This window comes from Strongylocentrotus purpuratus, unplaced genomic scaffold (assembly GCF_000002235.5).
Source record: "Strongylocentrotus purpuratus isolate Spur 01 unplaced genomic scaffold, Spur_5.0 spur5_scaffold_16, whole genome shotgun sequence".
NCBI classification, from domain to species: Eukaryota; Metazoa; Echinodermata; class Echinoidea; order Camarodonta; family Strongylocentrotidae; genus Strongylocentrotus; species Strongylocentrotus purpuratus.
In genome coordinates, this window is record NW_022145601.1 from 15,311,997 (window position 1) to 15,331,567 (window position 19,571).

At 36.6% G+C, this 19,571-nt stretch overlaps 1 protein-coding gene across 1 annotated transcript in view; it reads right to left on the reverse strand.

The window, feature by feature from the left end:
- The window catches only part of LOC579796 (dynamin-like 120 kDa protein, mitochondrial), a 35,012-nt gene extending 15,861 nt beyond the window's left edge, over positions 1–19,151 (reverse strand). Inside the window, exons 1-14 of the mRNA XM_030987420.1 lie at positions 19,013–19,151; positions 16,310–16,601; positions 15,064–15,253; positions 11,387–11,455; positions 9,244–9,335; positions 7,103–7,162; positions 6,557–6,661; positions 5,631–5,717; positions 4,851–4,927; positions 4,099–4,216; positions 3,269–3,343; positions 1,966–2,037; positions 1,332–1,431; positions 646–776 (exon numbers count right to left, since the gene is read on the reverse strand). Coding sequence (XP_030843280.1) covers positions 646–776; positions 1,332–1,431; positions 1,966–2,037; positions 3,269–3,343; positions 4,099–4,216; positions 4,851–4,927; positions 5,631–5,717; positions 6,557–6,661; positions 7,103–7,162; positions 9,244–9,335; positions 11,387–11,455; positions 15,064–15,253; positions 16,310–16,601; positions 19,013–19,146 — 1,602 coding nt within the window. The 5' untranslated portion in view covers positions 19,147–19,151. The remainder of the gene's footprint in view (positions 1–645; positions 777–1,331; positions 1,432–1,965; positions 2,038–3,268; positions 3,344–4,098; positions 4,217–4,850; positions 4,928–5,630; positions 5,718–6,556; positions 6,662–7,102; positions 7,163–9,243; positions 9,336–11,386; positions 11,456–15,063; positions 15,254–16,309; positions 16,602–19,012) is intronic.
- Between the last annotated feature and the right edge of the window lie 420 nt (positions 19,152–19,571).

Here is a 19,571-nt window from a genome sequence, read left to right on the forward strand (position 1 = left end):
TTAATTGTTCTATCATTTTTGAATTTTCTAACTTACTTCTGGTCCTTTGATTATGATGCAGATGCTTTTATGCGATCTCTCTCTCTTCTTCTTTTTTGTATCAAAAGTGCACACTGGGCATTTGATTTCAAGTGGATTCCTCATTACTAGGTCCATCAGAGAGGACTTAAAGCCGTCAGTCCTCTGGTTGCTTACTTACTAGCATACACATGGTTTCTCATCAGTCAGATAAAATCAATATCATTGTCAATAATATAGAAGCCAAATTAATAATATGATTGCAGGTCTCTCAAAGAAAATAGTAAAGGTTGGGTGACATCCAAATATATGTTGATCCTGTTGATGTGCAGGGCTGCTTACAACTCATATTTTTTAACCTACCTTTAATACTGATGGGGCTACCTTGGGTTAACAAGATACAGTCAAACCTGCTTTAGTGACCACCTGTCTACAAAGACCACCTTTCTACAACAAGCACATTTTTTGTTTCCCTTGAAAATGTACTAAAGGAACCTGTCTACAAAGAACACCTGTCTACAAAGACCACTTTTTTATGTTTCCCTTTGGGCGGTTGCTGTAGACAGGTTTGACTGTATATTAACATTATTATCATAATTAAAATGTGAGCAAGCCTTTACAACTCACCCTGTTTGGGTTGAGATGGTTCTTCTCTGCCAGGTCTACTTTAGTCAGCACAAAGATGGTCCTCTTTCCTGTTGGATCTATCTCATTGACGAGATCAGTCACTATACTACGCTCAGCATCGATGGCACCATCTGAACAAAAATAGATAATACCATGTCAATATTTGTTTAACCTTTCAAAATCAATTTCAAATTTAGAAGTACACGTAACGAAGCAGTTGAAACACTAATACCTTGGAGTACAGAATTCCATGCAAGTCTTAAAGGCATCATTTAAAAATGTTTCCAGTTTCACAAATCTGAGATGCATGGTCCTATCATTGTCTGTGATATAGTTTAATATTGAAGCCCTAAAAAAAATAGCGCTCCAAAATAATCATGAAGTGTCTCAAAGAAGTAAAAATCCTTTGAGTGACTGGTTTTACCATACTCATTTTCCCCAAAATACTGTAGTGTAGAATTCTAATCATAAATATCTTGATAATCAGACAGGCGATCGGCTTCTAAACGCCATGGGATTCCTGACTGACCTAAAGATTATAATTATGATTGCAGCATGAGCTAAATCCAGGATTTTTTTTAGAATCTGGGGCAAAGATACCCAATTCCTTTAACACTAATACCTTGGAGTACAGAATTCCATGAAAGCTTTTGCTAAACGCAAGAGGGGAAAACAGTAGAACTGACCTTGTATACAGAGTATGATAGCATTCGGGTTGCCCATGTAACCGTTGATCATCTTCTGAATAGAGGTCTTGGTGTCTGCTGCCATGCCTGTAGTTACAGTCTGTACAAAATAGGGGGAAAACACTTGTAAAATGAAGCATTCATATAATCATTTGTTTTGCTTTTTGCATGCAAAAATTTAGATATACATGGACAATACATGTGGGTCGTCATCATTATTTGGAGTTATCACACAACTGCTTTTCAATATCTAGCAAAGTTAAGAGCCCATCATTATAAATTTTGGTACTTTGTTTTACCAGGAATCCATCCATCAGTTCTTGAGATCAGGCAATCACGAGCTATTTTAGCATACATAATGAGCCCTGTGACCTTTGACCTCGTGACCCCAAAATCTACTCAATTCATTGACTCTGCAAGTTACATACATGACCAAAGTTTGGTAGGAAACCATCAGTTGGTTCTTGAGATAACGCGATCACGAGAACGGGACGTACAGATGTACGTACGTCTGTACGGACAACCCGAAAACATAATGCCTCCAGCTACTTTGTAACGGAGGCATAAAAATATTGACCTACTAGAAACTGTGGTTATACAACAAGGCTCCATAACCAGGACCTTTCATACTCACACTGATCATCCCTGGTAGATCAACAAGAACCATCCTCTGTATCCCTGGGCCTCGTACACTCAGTGATATAACCTGGAAAATAATCAAAACACAAGGCAACATTTGAAAATTAGTTACAACTTCACAATCATTAAAAAAATTTCAATAAGCCTTTGCCTGATAAGCTGCAAGCTTAGTTAGCAACAGTGCTTGCTATTACCAGATAAATGTGAATAAAATTATGCATTGACTCATGATTGAGTAATATCATATCCTCAAGTGACATACAGTGAATGTGATCACTGTTCATGAATGTTCATATTGTCACTAAATTTCCAATCTTTCAAACACTGAATGAAGATAAAGATCACTATTAACCGTATCAGACATCTGAGCAGGGCAATTTTTAAATGTTATTGCCCTCAAGGTTTGATGGATAAGTCAACAAAATTACAATAAGTTAGTCCGCTCAGAAAAGTCAATGGGATTTTGTGTGTAATTTGGCGGGCAATATAGGTTATACAGTAAACCAATGCGCAAATATTTTAGCCCGCTCAGAACAGTCAATGGGATTTGTGTGTAATTTGGCGGGCAATATAGGTTATACAGTAAGTCAATGGACAAATATTTTAGCCCGCTCTGAAAAGTCAATGGCAAAATGCGTGTTAAACTAGTGAGCAATAATAAAGTGCCAGTTGTAATTTACATCGCACATCGTGTATAAGAAAATGCGCACTTTGCGCGAACTCTATTGTGACGTAATAATCACACCCTAGGCAAACTGTTTGCAGTGTATCGAAAATCTGTCAAACACTGGATGAACAGTGCTGGTTTGACAATGTTTTTGCAACTTCTAATGCTAGGAAACCCTGTGTAGCCTACATAATTTAAGAGTATAAGATAGTAAGAGTTTCTTGTTTGCTCTAGATGTCTGATGTGGTTAATAATAGTAATATTGACTGCCTAATTCAGGGCAATACGACTTGTCATATATCACCCTCACCTTCGGTTCGGGCGATATATGTCGTATTGCCCAGAAGGCAGTCAATATTACTTAACTATTTATTGCTAGACTGCAATCCCTTAGTAGGGTAGGGTATGAACATGACAGGGCGATGTTAAGGATTTTCTTTCCATCACCCAAAATGAATGAAAATGATCACAACTGTTTTATTGGAATAATTTTGTCCAAATTGTACAATACTTTGTTGAGATTCAACTATTTTACAGCCTAAAAATTTAGCAAACGTGGAATGTTTGTGAAGATTTCAGCAACACAACATTTTCTTTCAATAACCCGAAATAAATGAAAATGTTGACTTACCTCAGGACTAATGGTCTGCCCCTCCTTGACACTTCCTTTCATCCTGGCTTCTATCTCCTGTCTTAGTGCTTTCAACTGCAAGAGACAAAAACCAATTAGAGTCATGATTTTATTGTATACAGTCAAACCTGTCTAGTGGCCATCTCCCTATAAAGGCCATTGTCCATTATGGCTATGCATTTTGTCTCCCTTTCATAACAAACGTGTGTTGTAGAACCTGTTTGGAAAGGCCAACTATTTGGCCACATTTCTGTTTCCCTTGAGTGGCCTTTATAGACAGGTTTAACTGTATTTCATATCATCCATAACTGCCAGAGTGATGTGGTTCAGTATCAACATTTGCCGCAAGGACAGATGGGAATGGGACAAAGCATCGCACTGGATCATTGTAGATATTGCATTAAAGGCATTGTTGAGATGCATGGCCCTACGTGTTATCAGTGTCTGTGATATGGTGTAATATTGAAGCCCTCAAAAAATTGCACTTCAAGATGATAATGAAGTGCCTCAAAAAAGTAAAAATCTCTGAGTGACCGGCTTTACCATACCCATTTTCCCCAATATACTGATGGAAAATGAGAAATGAAATTTCGATTTCCAATCATATCTTTCTTGATAATGAGACAGGCGATCGGCTTGTAAAAGTCATTGGATTCCTGACTGACCTAAAGCTTTATATTTATGATTGCAACATGAGCTTAATCCAGGATTTTGTTTCAGAATGTGAGGCAATGTTACTGAGTCACTTTAATTAGAAAGCGGGATGGATAGATGGCCAACCCGAGAACATAATGCATCTAAAAGTAATGATATAATGGTGATATACATACCTCTGATTCCTTGGTTAGGTCAAACTCCTTGCCACTGTCCTTGAACTGTGCTATGTGATTAGGACCTTCACTCAAGGTCACCTTCACAGGTGCTCTGGTCATCATCTGACCTGCTCCCCTGGTTACAAAACATCACAAATGGTATATATATAATGATAATAGTGATAACAATGATAATAATAATAATAACAAATTAGAATAATAGTTATAATAATAATAAATAATATGGTTATTTATATAACACCAGTATCCGTCAGGCTCTGACATAGCCGAGCTGACAAAGTAACTAGCGCTCAAGCATATCAGATACCAATTTACACCTGGGTGGAGAAAGTAGATCAACGTCTTGCCAAAGGACATTAGTGCCGCAGCACGACTTGAACCCCGAACCTTGTGATCTGCAGTCGGGTGACTTATCCACTAGACCACAACACAACACAACTACTACTACTACTACTAATAATAATAATAATTACAAATAAAGATGAAAACTGTATGTCTGGATTTCATATAAGAGTAATATGCGGGAAAACAACTGCAATAACATAACTGATAATCAAATATGTATATGTACATGTACGAAGGTATGTGTACACCAATTAAAGGAATAGATGACTAGTATCTATTTAAACAGCAAAAGGTTGTTTTTATGCCATTAACACCATGGAAAGACAGTATGTAAGACAGGATCAAACCTCTAATGAAAAAACTTGAATGCACAACTTCATAATAAGTTCAAGCCTTCTTCTTACCTGGGGAATATTCTGGCCTGGGCAATCATCTCTAGAACGCTGGTTTTACCTGCACTCTGGTCTCCTACAACTACCACCTGCAAAACGTGGAAGATATTTGTTATGAAAGGATAAATAAAGACATAATAAATATATATGAATATTCCATAAAGTAACCAATAGCATGACAGATAACCCGATTTCATTACATGGAAAGGAAAGTTGTCTTTTTATCATTTTTCCTTTATACTTCCTTGACAGTCTATCGTCATCATCATCATCATCATCATCACCATCACCATCATCATCATCATCATCATCATCACCATCATCATCATCATCACCATCACAATCATTATCATCACCATAACCATCATTATCATCACCATCATCACCATCATCGTCATCATCATTATCACCACCATCATCACCATCACCACCATCACCATCACCACCACCACCACCACCATCATTATCACCATCACCATCATCACCATCATCAACACCACCACCATCACCATCATCAACCCCACCACCATCACCATCACCATCAACACCACCATCATCATCATCATCACCATCATCACCATCACCATCATCATCACCATCATCACCATCATCACCATCACCATCATCATCACCACCACCACTATCACCGTCACCATCACCATCATCATCACCATCATCAACACCATCACTACCATCATCATTATCACCACCACCACCACTACCACCACCACTACCACCATCACCACCACCACCACCACCACCACCATCACCACCATCATCATGTTTCTATACCCTTGGTAGATGATCCTGCATCTTGTAGGTGGTATCAAAGTCAGAGAGCTCGTCCAGCACCTCAGAGTACATGTCAATCAGTGATTTCTGCAAACAAATCAATCATAGAAATCACTTTAATATCACACATTTATAAGATAGATAAATGATCTAATGGCAAAGAGGTTCAAAAAGTTGAAGGTTCAGTAATCAGGTTATCTATTTCTTTAGGATTTATCAGATTAATTTGTCTTCATTCAAATTTTCATCAAGGATCGCTCTGGTAAATTGCATTGCAGTGTACCAAATCACCTAAAAAAATGATTTGTGTACAACTAGTATGAATAAAATCAACCTTAAAAAAAAATAATCTGGCATTCAATGGTCTAACAGATTACAAATACGAAGAAATTAAAGTAAAACATAAAAATGCTCACATGGACGCAAGACAGACTTTGGTTCCATTCGAGCCCTAGTGAAGCGAGCGTGTATGGGTGCAATTAGTAGTCTACTCACATGTCGCTTTTATGTTAATTCAGAGTGTATTCAAATTTCCAAAATCCCTTTAAAGCCCCTCTGCACTTTTTTTGGCCAGGAGGGATTAGACCTCCCTGCATGGTCACTGACAGGTGGTTATCTCATCCAATCAGCTCTCAATGAACATAAGAAAAAGGGGACCATGGGGGACCAATGGTCACCTATTAGGCATTGTTAGCTATATAGAGGGTGCAAGTAGCTATAAGTAGTGCAGTGGGGCTTTAAAGAAGTAATGTTAAGTGTTACGACATGGAACTACTAACATACAGAACAAAATATTTTTTTGGAGATTGGTGCACTTCAGATTTTTTATCCAACCTAAGTATGTGGAATTCTCCACATATTTTTTTTCTCATATATATTCTTATATTGGTCTTTGCATTCATGTGTCTATCCATTCAATGACTTACCTTATCTTTCCTCCCGAAAGCATTCTTATCTCCTTTGCTTAGCAAGGATTTCTTCAGTCTCTTATTCTCCTTGTCTAGTCTGTCAATCTCTCTCTGGTATCTTAGCTGTATTGACAAAGACCACATGATATTAGTGTGAATATATAAAGTTAACAACTAGACTATTCATACTCATACTAAGTTTTGTAATGTTTTTTGAGAGAATGCGATATATCAAAGCTTACGTCTAAAAGTATTCAACATAGGCCTTCATTCAACCATTATATTTTGTTGATAATAACAAATTAGCATATACAAACATCAATACAGAGTAAATATTTTTCTGTTAAAATCATGAAAAATTTGACTTTTACATAAACTATACCATACAAAATGAATGATAATGAATATAAAATATGAAAATATGATATATAGGATTGTGAAACATTGCTGATTTTATCACACCACTCATGAAATCAGCCATACAACTGATACATTAAGTTTGAAAGAAGCATGACATGTTTTAAAGTTAAACAACAGAGAACTCAAACTTGATGCGAGCATTACCTGTGCCTCAAGAAATTCTTCTTTGATTTTCTCAAGTTCATCCCTCTCCTTCTGACTTTCCTAAACCAGAAAAAAACAAACAAACAAAATTAATACAAAATATTTTCCATAATTCAATGACTTGTCTTGGTCAAGGCTGTGGATTTTCATGTTTTTTCAACTTAAATCTACTCTGAAAGTTAACTGGTGTTAATAAAAGTAGAAAAACAAGAGAAAAAAATTAGTGAGAGTTAAAGCAGTATCCGATTAAACGTAAGAGAGTTATACATGTAAATTTCAGTGATCATATCGGGAGATTCTTCATTTTTTCATGAAATAAATGGGGGAAAAGACATTTGCCGTACAGACATAACAATCACACATTCTTTTTAGGTGGTCTGTTGTCAACAGACCACCTATTGTTTTCGTCAGAATTTTCTTTCTTTATTTATTATTATTATTATTATTTATTTTTATTTCTTCCCGTTTTTTGTTTATCGGTTAATTCAAGATCGGTTGTGTTAATTTCTTTCAATTTCGACACAGTCATAGGTCATTGTCATGAGACGTGACAGTAACCTTTTCAAGGTCATCAGGTCATCGTGACGTCATCCAGGCGCCATTTTGTGAAATCACGTTATCCATCATATCTTCATGATGCATAAGCAAAGGTCATTCATATTCATATCACATATACCTCAGGTCAAGGGTCAACAAGGCATGTCATCAAAGGTTACATAAAGGTCATTACGCGCACGTACGCGCGCGTCAAAATTTTAAAATGCTCAAAATCACTTAACTATTAAACGAGAGTACGAATCAGGTCATTTTAAGCATTTCAAAATTTTCCGTCCGTAAGTGTCACCGCGCGCGTTGCGCGCGCTCATAACGCGCGGAAAAGGTCAAATTCAAATTGTTTACATGATTTGGATTCCTCTTAACGTAATTGACAATTTACATTAATTTCAGTCACTCTTCATATTTCATAAGGCCGTGAGCGTGCGTCAAAGTTCAAAATCCGCGCGTACTGCTATGGGCAATATAGTGCAAATTTGATCAAAAACATGCCATTTTAAAAATCGAAATAGCTCTTCAGATAGTCCATTGACCCCCAATTTTTATATCATGGTTAGAGAAAGCATGAGTTGGAGATATGATTTCATACCACCCTGACTCGTACAAAGTGAAATAAAGTCATCATATTGGCATCTAAACTCAAACAAATGTATTTTGTTGATGACGTCATTTTTGTCTTTGTTTAATTGAGATTATCTCACTTCTCGGTAATCGATTTTCTCCCAGATTTTGATATGTTGTAGCTGAGATAATTCTCTATCAGAAATATTTCATTTATTTAACATTTAGATGACGTCATCATAGTAAAATATTCGATTAAAGGCGACAATGCATAATTTGTCATATTTGCGTGTTATGTCTATGGGAGGTTACTTTTTTCAAAACATGCATCTGCATGACAATGTGTTTTGACCAGTATCTCGGTTATTATTCAACAGTTTTCTCCCAAATTTTAGTATGTTGTAGCTGAGACTATTTGCTATCTAAATATTTCCTCATTTTTCAATCAGATGTCAGGATCATGTTCATACTCATCATCGTCATCATCATCATCAATATCATCATTATCATCATCATCATCAATGTGACCATCATCATCATCATCATGGTCTGAAGATGATGATCATCAACATCACCGTGATCATGATCATTATCATCATCATCATCATCATGGTCTGAAGATGATGATCATCAACATCACCATGATCATGATCATTATCATCATCATCATTAACATTATCGTTTTTATCATCATATAACATTTTCATTATCATGATCATCATCACCTTTACTATCATGATCATCATCATGTTCATCATGATCATCATTGTTTACATGTCTATATAACTTCTCCCATTCTCAAATCTATCATAAGACATAGACAGACCACCTTATTCGTCTTCGTGACGAATTAAATTTCTAGTTATTATTATCATTTAACAAAAAATAAAAAAGACCCAAACAAGACCCCCCCCCCCCTAGAAAATTAAAAATTAGAAAAATTAAAAAATTACACATTCTATGTCTCCTTCCTTTCCCCCTGTCCTTTCTCTCCGACCTAATCTAAGATAAAAATGAATTGCTACCTGTGCTGAAGGTGGAGTTGACGCTGATGAGGTATCCTGTGCATCTCCTGCCTTGAGCGCCATTACGGGACCAGCCTTCTTGCTACCTGATCCTAAACAAACAAGGAATATAACGGGGGAAAAAACTACTTTAATACTAGGAACTTCAAGCATCATTACAATTAGGACCCCCGTCTTACAAACAGTTGCAATTAATTGCATCTTATTTGCGATTGATATTGATGTCCATAAGAGATAGGAGACTGCAAAGTTGCGATTGATGAGAGAACTTGCAATCAATTTAGATCAAGCACAACTCTTTCTAAGATGGGACCTAGGTGTGTATTACATATATTTCATGTACATTATACATCTCAATTAAGATTCTATCAGTATCTGACTATCTGTCATGGCATCTACTCTTGGGTTGGAGGTTGAGTGAAACATTCCTCCTCACTTTTCAGTTCTTTGCAGTTTAAGTGCACTCTTGCAGTGCTATTCTACTCCAGGTTTATTTAAACTATATCTTTTCTACAGGTTTGAAGAGGATGTCAACATAAAGTTTGCAAAGACCAAAACAGTTTGCTAAACTACTGAAGATATATATGTTTCATTAAATTTCCAATAGGCTCAATTGATATTATGAAATAGTTCTCTTATTGGACTGTTTGAAAGTGTAAAGCACACTTTCAGAATAAGCCAGTTCGTAGATACAACCTGTGCATTGGCAGATAAAGGTCATTTCTACAAAAATTGTAAAACCCACCAAGATGAATAACGGTGAAGGATGCGTGCTCATGAAAGTTATGTAATCATTATTCAATTATGCACCGATGGTACATTCTTTGTAGCACAGGTGGAAGTATTCTTCTCAAAAGACAACAAAATGTATTCATGAAGCACATCCATGACTTTGGCAGTGATTATTCTAAAAAGCACAAAGTGGGACTACTCCACCTCTGGAGATCTGTGTATATTTTTATACTATGTGAACTTCCCCTTTAACCAAACCTCTCCAAAAGACCCTTGCATACATTCATAATTTCCATGTTCAACTAACAAAAGCACTACTTTCTTTAGGCTTACAAGCAGGTCTATTAGATAGGAATGACCATGACCTTGAATAAATATGAGTGTTTTTTTTGCTATTGCCCGAGACAACCTGAGGATATAATAAGATTTTAAAAATTGTACAGTACAGCTTTGTGTGCAGATACAATACAGCGAATGTAACAGGAAAAGCAACAAAAGCATGTAATGAATTACTCATACCCCTTGTAAAAAAATTATAACTCAATAATGAAAAGTGGATTTGTTGAAATAGAATCTATGTTGAATCCTTTTAGTTGTAAGCTTTGATTAGTCACATTCTCAAGAGACAAAAATCGGGGCAAATCATTCTTTTCACACACTTCAAAAAATGATAAAACTTGGTAAGGGTATGAATGATTTTGTAAACTGTATGCACTGGCTTTAAGCTTCACTCAAAATCCAGGAAATTTGAGGCATGTTAGCCCCAACACCTGTTTGAATAGCCTTGACAGCCCCCCAAGTTTGGCCTACATTTGCCCCCAATTTCATCCCGTGATTCAAGCAACTCTAGACAAAGTGATGTAGAAGACATACCAGGCAAATGAAGTCAACAATACAAATGATGGTCTTCAACAGACTGAAATCCCATGTACACCAGATCACACGATGGTAAAAGGAATAGTAAATTAACATCATCACAACATCACTACATAGACTTGCATGCATGGAATGAGAAAAGTAAGTCATGCCTGGTACGTGCAAAAGCAAATGAGCAATCATGCATGGGGTTTGTTTCACAAAGACTAAGATCGACTTTAAGTTGGACTTAACTATGGCAGGCTGTTCATGCCACTAGTTCCTCTAACCATTCCTGACATTGGTTTCTAAAGGGAGAAATAAATCGTGGACACAAATCTACAGAATTTACATTTTGTGATAGTTCATTATTGGAGGAAAAAATATTATCAAAAGATCATTATTGAGAGACCAATAGTGAGAGCAACCAGTGGCATGAATGGCCTGCCATAGTTAAGTCCAACTTGAAGTCGATCTTAGTCTTTGTGAAACACTCCCAAGAGGACATAACTAAAAGGGACAGGATGAATAAAGTATAACCAACACCAATACACACCTTCCAATAGAGAGTTTGTTACAGGTATAGGCCCACCCTGACCCAAAACATGAATCTGGGGGTTTGAACCTGCAGGGAGTAATCAAAACAAACAAACAAATAACATAAATAAAGACCCCAAAATATTTAAAAAAGACCCCCAAATACAAATAAAGACAAAAATATATACACTCTCACATGATTTGGGATATGCTATAAAATCAGTATATATTTCTTACTAAAAAGTCCAAATTCTCTGCCTAAATCAGCCCATGTATGCTAGAAGAAAACTGTTTACACAGCCAGATAGCTGGAGTGTAAACCATGGCCTGAACTAATTATTTCTTGATGGATTTTTTTTGGTTTATATTTGATTCTCCTGCATTTTTCTCCTGGCTTACTTTATCCTACATAAGACAACAGGTATACTTGTATAACTTTTAAACAAAATCAAAGGTACAATTGGCTTTCTTTTTTGCTAATCTGGTGGAAAATTGTTTCATTTTCTTTCTGAATTATAGTACAATTATAGTAATTACTATTGGTTTAGTTTGTTGTCAAATTCTCACAGATTAATGAACCAACTAGGCTACCAAGCATTAGAGAATAGAGCACAGTAGCTAATATGATAGTTATTTGGTATTGATACCATTTTTTAAATATAAAACTAGGCTTGGTGGTAAAATTTAAGCTAAGGTAATTTTAAGGAGCTGCACATAATATCTGTGACAATTCATTATTATAAAATAAAATGATTGAGTGAAGTATAGAAGTTGTATGACGGGCTAATGGTGAACTATGGTATCCCAAATGAGCAAATTTACCAGAGTATACATGTGGGTTTAAATGAAACACAAAGAGTATATATCTTTTTGAACACTTCTCAATACATACAAAGATATTGCACGCACTGTAAATCAGCAATCTATTGAAAGGTGTGTGTGGATATGAAAAAACGCTGACCAAAAGATTACACCACTATCCGACCAAACAAATATGAATATCATGCACATCAAATTCGCAGTGATAGGATAACAACATTCATGCAAAACACGATACCTATATGGAGTATAGGAGTATACAATTACATCATATAAAGTAATACCACAAAATATAGTTCATCACAGACATCCTATACATGTAGTAAAAGAAATTACTCAAGAGTAGAAACTGAATGACAAAAAATTGCTATTTTAAACAATATCTTCTGAGGGACAATCTTGCACATTTTCTTTTCTTCCCCCCCCCCCCCCACCATTTTGGGGGATCTATTTGAAACTTGTCAATGTTCAAAACTCACCAGACCCTGATAAAGGAATTAACTAATGAAGGTTGAAAATTTGTTGATCTGTCAGTCAATTAAATCTGGGGGGCATTTCACAAAACTTGTCATCAGTAACAATTGACAGTTTTTGTTATAAGCTACTGAAATCCTTGCTTCTGATTGGTTATCAACAGATTTGTCACTGATTTTTGTCATTTGTCATTGAAAAAAGGCTTTGTGAAACAGGTCCCTGTTGTTGCCGGAGCAACTGCTCTGTTTCTGTGGTCTAGTGGTTAAAAAGAAGGTTGAGTTCTGGGAAGAGGTGAAAAATAATTTGTGAGCGTCATCATTCTTATTATGCAAGTGTGGAAGAACATCAGATAAGACATGTTCCCTGAAAAGCATGGCTCTTCAAATGCCTTTATATTCTTAATATGTCATGCAACATCTTAAAACTCGGGGGTGGGATTTTTACGCCACGTGTTCGTGTAGTCCCATATACATCTTTCTGTGTACAGTGTTGTAACTTTACCAAGACTTGGCCAAATTTCTGATCATTTTGATGATTCCAGAACCTTGCAATACACACAAAGTCTTGATCAACCTTTTCTGGTAGATTCCACACCGTTTCTTTCACAATGCAATCGCATGACCAGAACTCAACTTCATCTTTAAGGCATTGGCGTTCTCAACCAATGAACCGGGCTGGACTAACGGCTGAGACATTTTTTCAGCCTTTGCAAGAATTTCCAAAAGGGAGGACAGTGATGGGGAACGTTGATTTACATGTAAGCTAGCATTATAAGTATTCTCTCATTTCTTTTTACATCATGATATATATGATATATATATATGAAATATATGATTGTATGAAATATATGATATTTATGATATTAATTCCTTGAAATGCTAAAGCGCTCTAATGGCAGCCATGCTAAAGCCGGGGTAATATTGTGGAGTGCTAGTCTGACAGATACATGTATGAGCACTATACATTTCAATTTCATTACCTTCCAATGATGATCATAATAACTATGGATGTTAAAATTGAACATTTTTTTGTATGCAATATTTGAATCATGATCAACTTTGGTTCCAATACAGTTGTAGTGACCTGTAGCAACCAGCACTTTGGAGGAGTTGAGTTTGTTCACATACGAGTCATATGACGTGAAAAAAATTGCGGCAGTTTTTATGACGTAAATAGTACTACGCTTCATATTTCTGAGTCTTATAACATAGAGCCCAGTGAATACGTGCAAGTCCTTTTGTTTTGTGCAATTGCCATTCATTATACACATTAAAAGACAGCGTTTTTCTTCTTTTTTTTTGGGGGGGGGGTGTTTTTTGTGCTGGTTACTGCGCCATATCTGAACAAGCCTTTAAAGGTACTATGTCCCATTTTTCTAGGCCAAAAAAGAAAAGATTAAATTCCAACGGCACTTCAATGACAATGCTAATTTAGAACTTTCCTCAAAATGAAAGGGCTTGAAAATGGCTTTTCGTGGGAAAATAACGAACATTAGTTGTCGAATCAACTTAAGTGATTGCAATCACCTAAGTAATAGTTCGTCAGAATTTGATGTTGGCTGCAAAATGGACATAGTATCTTTAAGAAAGCTGTGGATTTGTTAGTTGAACATGGGAATTGTGAATGTATGCAAGGGTCTTTTGGTTAGATGAAGGGGAAGTCCACCCTGATATTAAGTTGGTTTTAATTTAAAAAGAAAAATGAGAGAAACAAATTAGTAAAAGTTTGAGCAATATCTGATTAAAAATAGGAAAGTGATGAATGACACTGTGTCGTATCTTGAGAGCTCCTCTCGAATTTTCTCTGTACAGAATATTTCGTAAACTTTCATTTTCTTAGTTAGTGATGACGGAATAGATTTATTTCAGACAGGGTTATATAAAACATATTTGCAATAATTATATTTATGGTGAACGTATGGTTGAACCCCGCAAGCTACATCACAGAGTTGTCAATTTGTGTTTGATTGATTACACCCTAAACATTCATAACTTTCTTATTTTTAATCGGATATTGCTCACAATTTCACTAATTTGTTTCTCTCGTTTCTCTGCTCCTATTAAAACCAACTTAATAAGTATCAGAGCTGACTTCCCTTTAAGAAAGCTGTAGTTTTGCTAGTTGAACATGGACATTAGGGCCCGAATTCACAAAGGAGGTTTGTCGACAAACCTAGGTTTATGTGCGTCATATGTCGCATTTCAGACCAAGGTTTGTCTGAACCTTGATCTGAAACGCATCAAAACGCATCATATGACGCACATAAACCTAGATTTGTCGACAAACCTTCTTTCTGAATTCGGGCCTGTGAATGTATGCAAGCGTCCTTTGATGAGGTTTGGTTAAGAATGAATGAATCGAGATAGATTAGAGAAAAAGAGGGCTAATCTAGAAAACATTTACCATCAGGCAAGTCAGGCATGAGTCCTTTAACAGACTCTACTGTGCGTTTGAGCCAACCTGTCTCTGGGAGTTTCATGTAGGCAGTGAACCGACGCACCTCATGGGACATATCCCTCATTAGGGATCCGTCGGGAAAGTAGTCATTGACCCAACTCAGGTCCGGTATGCTCTCTTTCCAACTGTTGTAGGTCTGATGATAGAGATAAATGATTCAACAAAACAAATAGAATACACATTTTTTTTTAAATTATCATATTGTCCATGAATAATGTACTTTGTAAGTAAAACAGTAATTTCACTCTAAATCTATCCTATTGGGCATTCTTTAAAATTTCTTTAAGTGGAAAAATAACAACTATTAGTTGTTGAATCGACTTCAGAGCTATAAAGCCAGTAAGTAATAGTCTGATGTTCAGACCATTGTACCAAATGGTTGTGCGTTTTATGCTGCGCAAAGATTCAATCCGTTAAATTGGCCATTACAAGAAGTGGGTTATGTAGACAAATGCTCATGTTTTACAGTTCATTTTATGTATTTTATTACCAAAGATGAAGAAAAAGCCAGTCAGTCACCCAATAGTGTCTGACAGTGAAGTCTAGCAAGTAAACGGGTTTCCTTGCATAATTTGAATATTAGGACACTGCTAACATTTAAATTTCACAGATAGGACATACATGACATATTCATAATTCCTACTAAGTTCTACAGAATTTGATGTTGGCTGCAAAAGGGACATAGTATCTTTAAAGACAAATCCTGTCCTGAGAGAGAGGCAAAGAGTTTTCCAAGGGGAATTCTGACTTTGTTGAGGCCCTTCATATTCCCCTACAATATTTCACATTAAACACATAAAACATAGTTTAATGACATAATTATAGTAATGAATTTGACCACATAACAGAGAAATTCTTCTTCATGCATTTGCAATATGTTTGAACTAGACTATCATAAAATAATAATAATAATAATATATGAGATTTGTAAGGTGCAGAATCCACTTGAAATCAAATGTTTAAAGCGCACTTGTCAAACAAAAACACACAAAAAAGAGATCACATAAAAGCATCTGCATCATAAACAAAGGAAAACAAGTAAAAAGTACAGAACAATTAATTAGATGCTGAATTAAACAGGTACATTTTAAGATTCTATTATTAAGATCATTAAGATATTAAGACTATGATGATTCTATTCAGCTGTCAACAAGACATGGAAAGGCCTAGCTCTTTCTGAATGACTACTAACCATTTTGAGACTCGTTCCACCAGCTACAGCCGAGCCGATAACAAGGTATCTGATCCTCAGCAGTCGTGTAATCTTCGGCAGCATGGACATCGCCCTCGTGCTACCCTCGTGGACGTAGACCTTGGGCCGCAGGACGACGTAGACCCGGGTGAAGCCGGCATAGTTGGCTGCTAGCATGGTGTTGATGGGGTTGTTTGGTCTGAGGGCTACGGGACGGAAAGGGTTCCGTTGGGTTGTCTGTTTGGAGACTGCATTCTGCACACCTCGACGCAGATGATTGCTGCTGTAGGGACTAGTATGAAGAAGAGAAAAATATATCACATGCATTCAAAATATGTGGTGAATTCAATTGTGATTTATCAAACAAAATTTGACTTTGAAATTTGTTAATGTTTATTATTAAACAGTTTTTATTCCTATCAATTTACTTTGCGGCCAAGTAAGTTTGCAAAAGAAAACAATAGTAATGTTCCATGCCCCATGTCTAAGCATTTCCCTACGAACACAACATATTAACAAATATGCATTTTCATTTTTTTCCTACAGAAGCACGAGTAAAAAAGCTTCTTATTTCATTTCAAGCATCTAGATGTCATTTTCAATGGAAAATCCTGAATTGTGTATGCTAATGAATAGGGTTTCATTGTTCAGGCTCCTAGTACTTATAAGTTACATATTTTATCTCTCTGATACAGTGAACTTTGAATGTAGGAAATAGCATTGAAGTTCACTTGAAGACTACATTTTAGCAAGAAATGTAGGTTAGTTATTTGATATACTTTTAATAAACTCATTCAAATCCAACCTGGAACAACCATGGAGAGCTTAATATGACATGTACAACCCTAAAGAAATGTTTCCTTGCTATTGCATTGTCCGAAGCTTCAACATAGGCGCAATCCCCAGTACATACATACATTAATCCTGCTGCAGAGGGGCATAAGTAATTATACTTGAAGCCCAACATCAAGGTAAATTCAAAGTCAACAGGGGTCTGTTCCTCGAAACCGTCATAAGTCTAACTTCTTGACTAAATCAGCATTAGTGAGCTACTTGTCCGCTACGTGTTTCACGAAGCCCTCTTTGCCAAGATCAACGACAATATCCTGGCTAAGGAGTTATGACACCTCCGACACCGTCCTATCTCTCAGTGTCATAACTTTTTAGTCGATGGGCAGCGCCATGTGATGGCGCTGAGGGCAGCGCATCACATGTAATTTATTGGGTAGACTATGGCGGGCAAAAAATGACAATAAGTCCTCCAGCTATGATCATTCTAAACATTCACTTAAACAGGGAGTTATGGTTTATATATTTGAAATCTTGTTAAAATATGCCATGTTTATATCTAAGGCTTTTCCCACTTTTATAAACTGATTATACGCGTTTAATTCCATATTGTAAAATCCTCGAAGGGATGGGTAATCTGCTACGGTAGGCAAGCCATAGCTAGAAGTGTATTCTCTAGTTTTCAGACCTACATTAATTTTGAGGTAAATTCTATCTTCAAATGTGTAAACTGAATAGTTTAAACATATGTTTTAACATTTGGAATGTTGAAATTTTGTAATTTTGATAATGAGCTGACGCCTGAAACATTGGACACAAGTTTCATTACATCATATTTTTTAAAGAATAATATATTGGTGTATTTTTATAAAAAGTAAAATGAAAATATCCGGGGGGTATCTCAAGAACAAAACTGATTCACCGGTCATGTAATGAAATACTCACAATTTTATTTTACAGGTACTTCTATTGTATAATCTACTCAGATTTTGAAGTATATTGCATCTCTTATTTCCTTGTATCATTTTCAATCTTTTTTTATTCCTAATTCATTTAAATAACAGTATTTTTCCTACTTTTACTTTTTTAATAATCCGGTGGTATTGTGACTAAGGCTATGGCTTGGCACTTTTTACTCGCCGATAGTATCGATTTCACAAGATACTAGCTAGTAAGCTCTTTGTAAAACATTTTACGAAGATAGGAGACATAGATCTCCGTAGTTGGCGGATAAAGTTATGACTGTCTTGTCGTTGGTTTCTAAGAACAGGCCCCTGCATCTCACCTTCAGCTCAGGTAGCCATCACCCATAACATAACATAAAACTTAGAAGTTAGACCCTAGTTACTAGTTTCTTTACATTTTATTCACCTGTCTTTTCGGGCTCCTTTATCTAGATCTAACTGTTAGATCTAACGTTAGATCTATGATCTAGATCTAGTAAGACAATGTTATACCTTGAATACCTTGAATACCAAAGCTTCTGGAAGAAAGCCGTCTCCAGCTGCCAAGCTTCCAGGTCTAACTTCAAGGGGGGGGGGGGATGTCCCAGCTTCCGGGTCTTGCACCATAGTCATAAATTTACCCACATTTTGTCTTTTTGACCTCCACAGACCATCAGCCATTAAATTCAGATATATAAATAGCTTTTCACAAGACACTCCCAACATCACACTGAATAAGTCTAACGTTAATCCATGGTCATGTCATGGCTCCCAATGACAGGGCCCCACACATATAAAATCATGCTGTATAAAGAACAGCAGCGAGAGACGAAGCCCTCCACTCACGGGAAACTACGGGGACATGAGTTGACGAGACACCGCACAAAATATTATAATGACACTCACGATTGAATAGATTACACACATTCATGTACGTAAATATTACACAAAAATGTAGAAAACGACTCACCCAAATGTCCCAGATAACAGTCGTATCATCCTGATTTTACTTTCTTCTCTGAATAAGACAAGATTCAAAGGGAAATACCTCGCTTCACGGAGACCATTTCTCCTCTTGACTTTTGCACGGGCGCAGATATTCATCCGAATTATCGCATAGTCTTTTATTCAGGTGTTTGGTGATTAACGTCGAACGGTTTGAGGGACACCGCCTAACCCCAATCCCCACCAGCCCCCCCCCCCCCCCCCCCGACACTTATGATTGACAACAATACAAAAAATGCTGGATTTTGCACACTTTTTTCAGAGTTTGAGGCTTTGAAATGGTCGTGTTTGTGCAACCTAGACTAGAGCACAGAGCGATACTCAAAGGAGGAAATCAGTTGCCCCTCCCCTGACAAAGCTTGAGCACGAAAGTAATTATTTTAAACCGACTCTTGAAAGGAGATATTATTCCACAGGGGCGGATCTAGCTTTTTGCTAAGGGGGGGGGGGGGGTTGACCAATAATGACGATGCGGAGCATCGTCCACGAGCCGCGAAGCGGCGAACCGATTTTTTTAGGGGTGT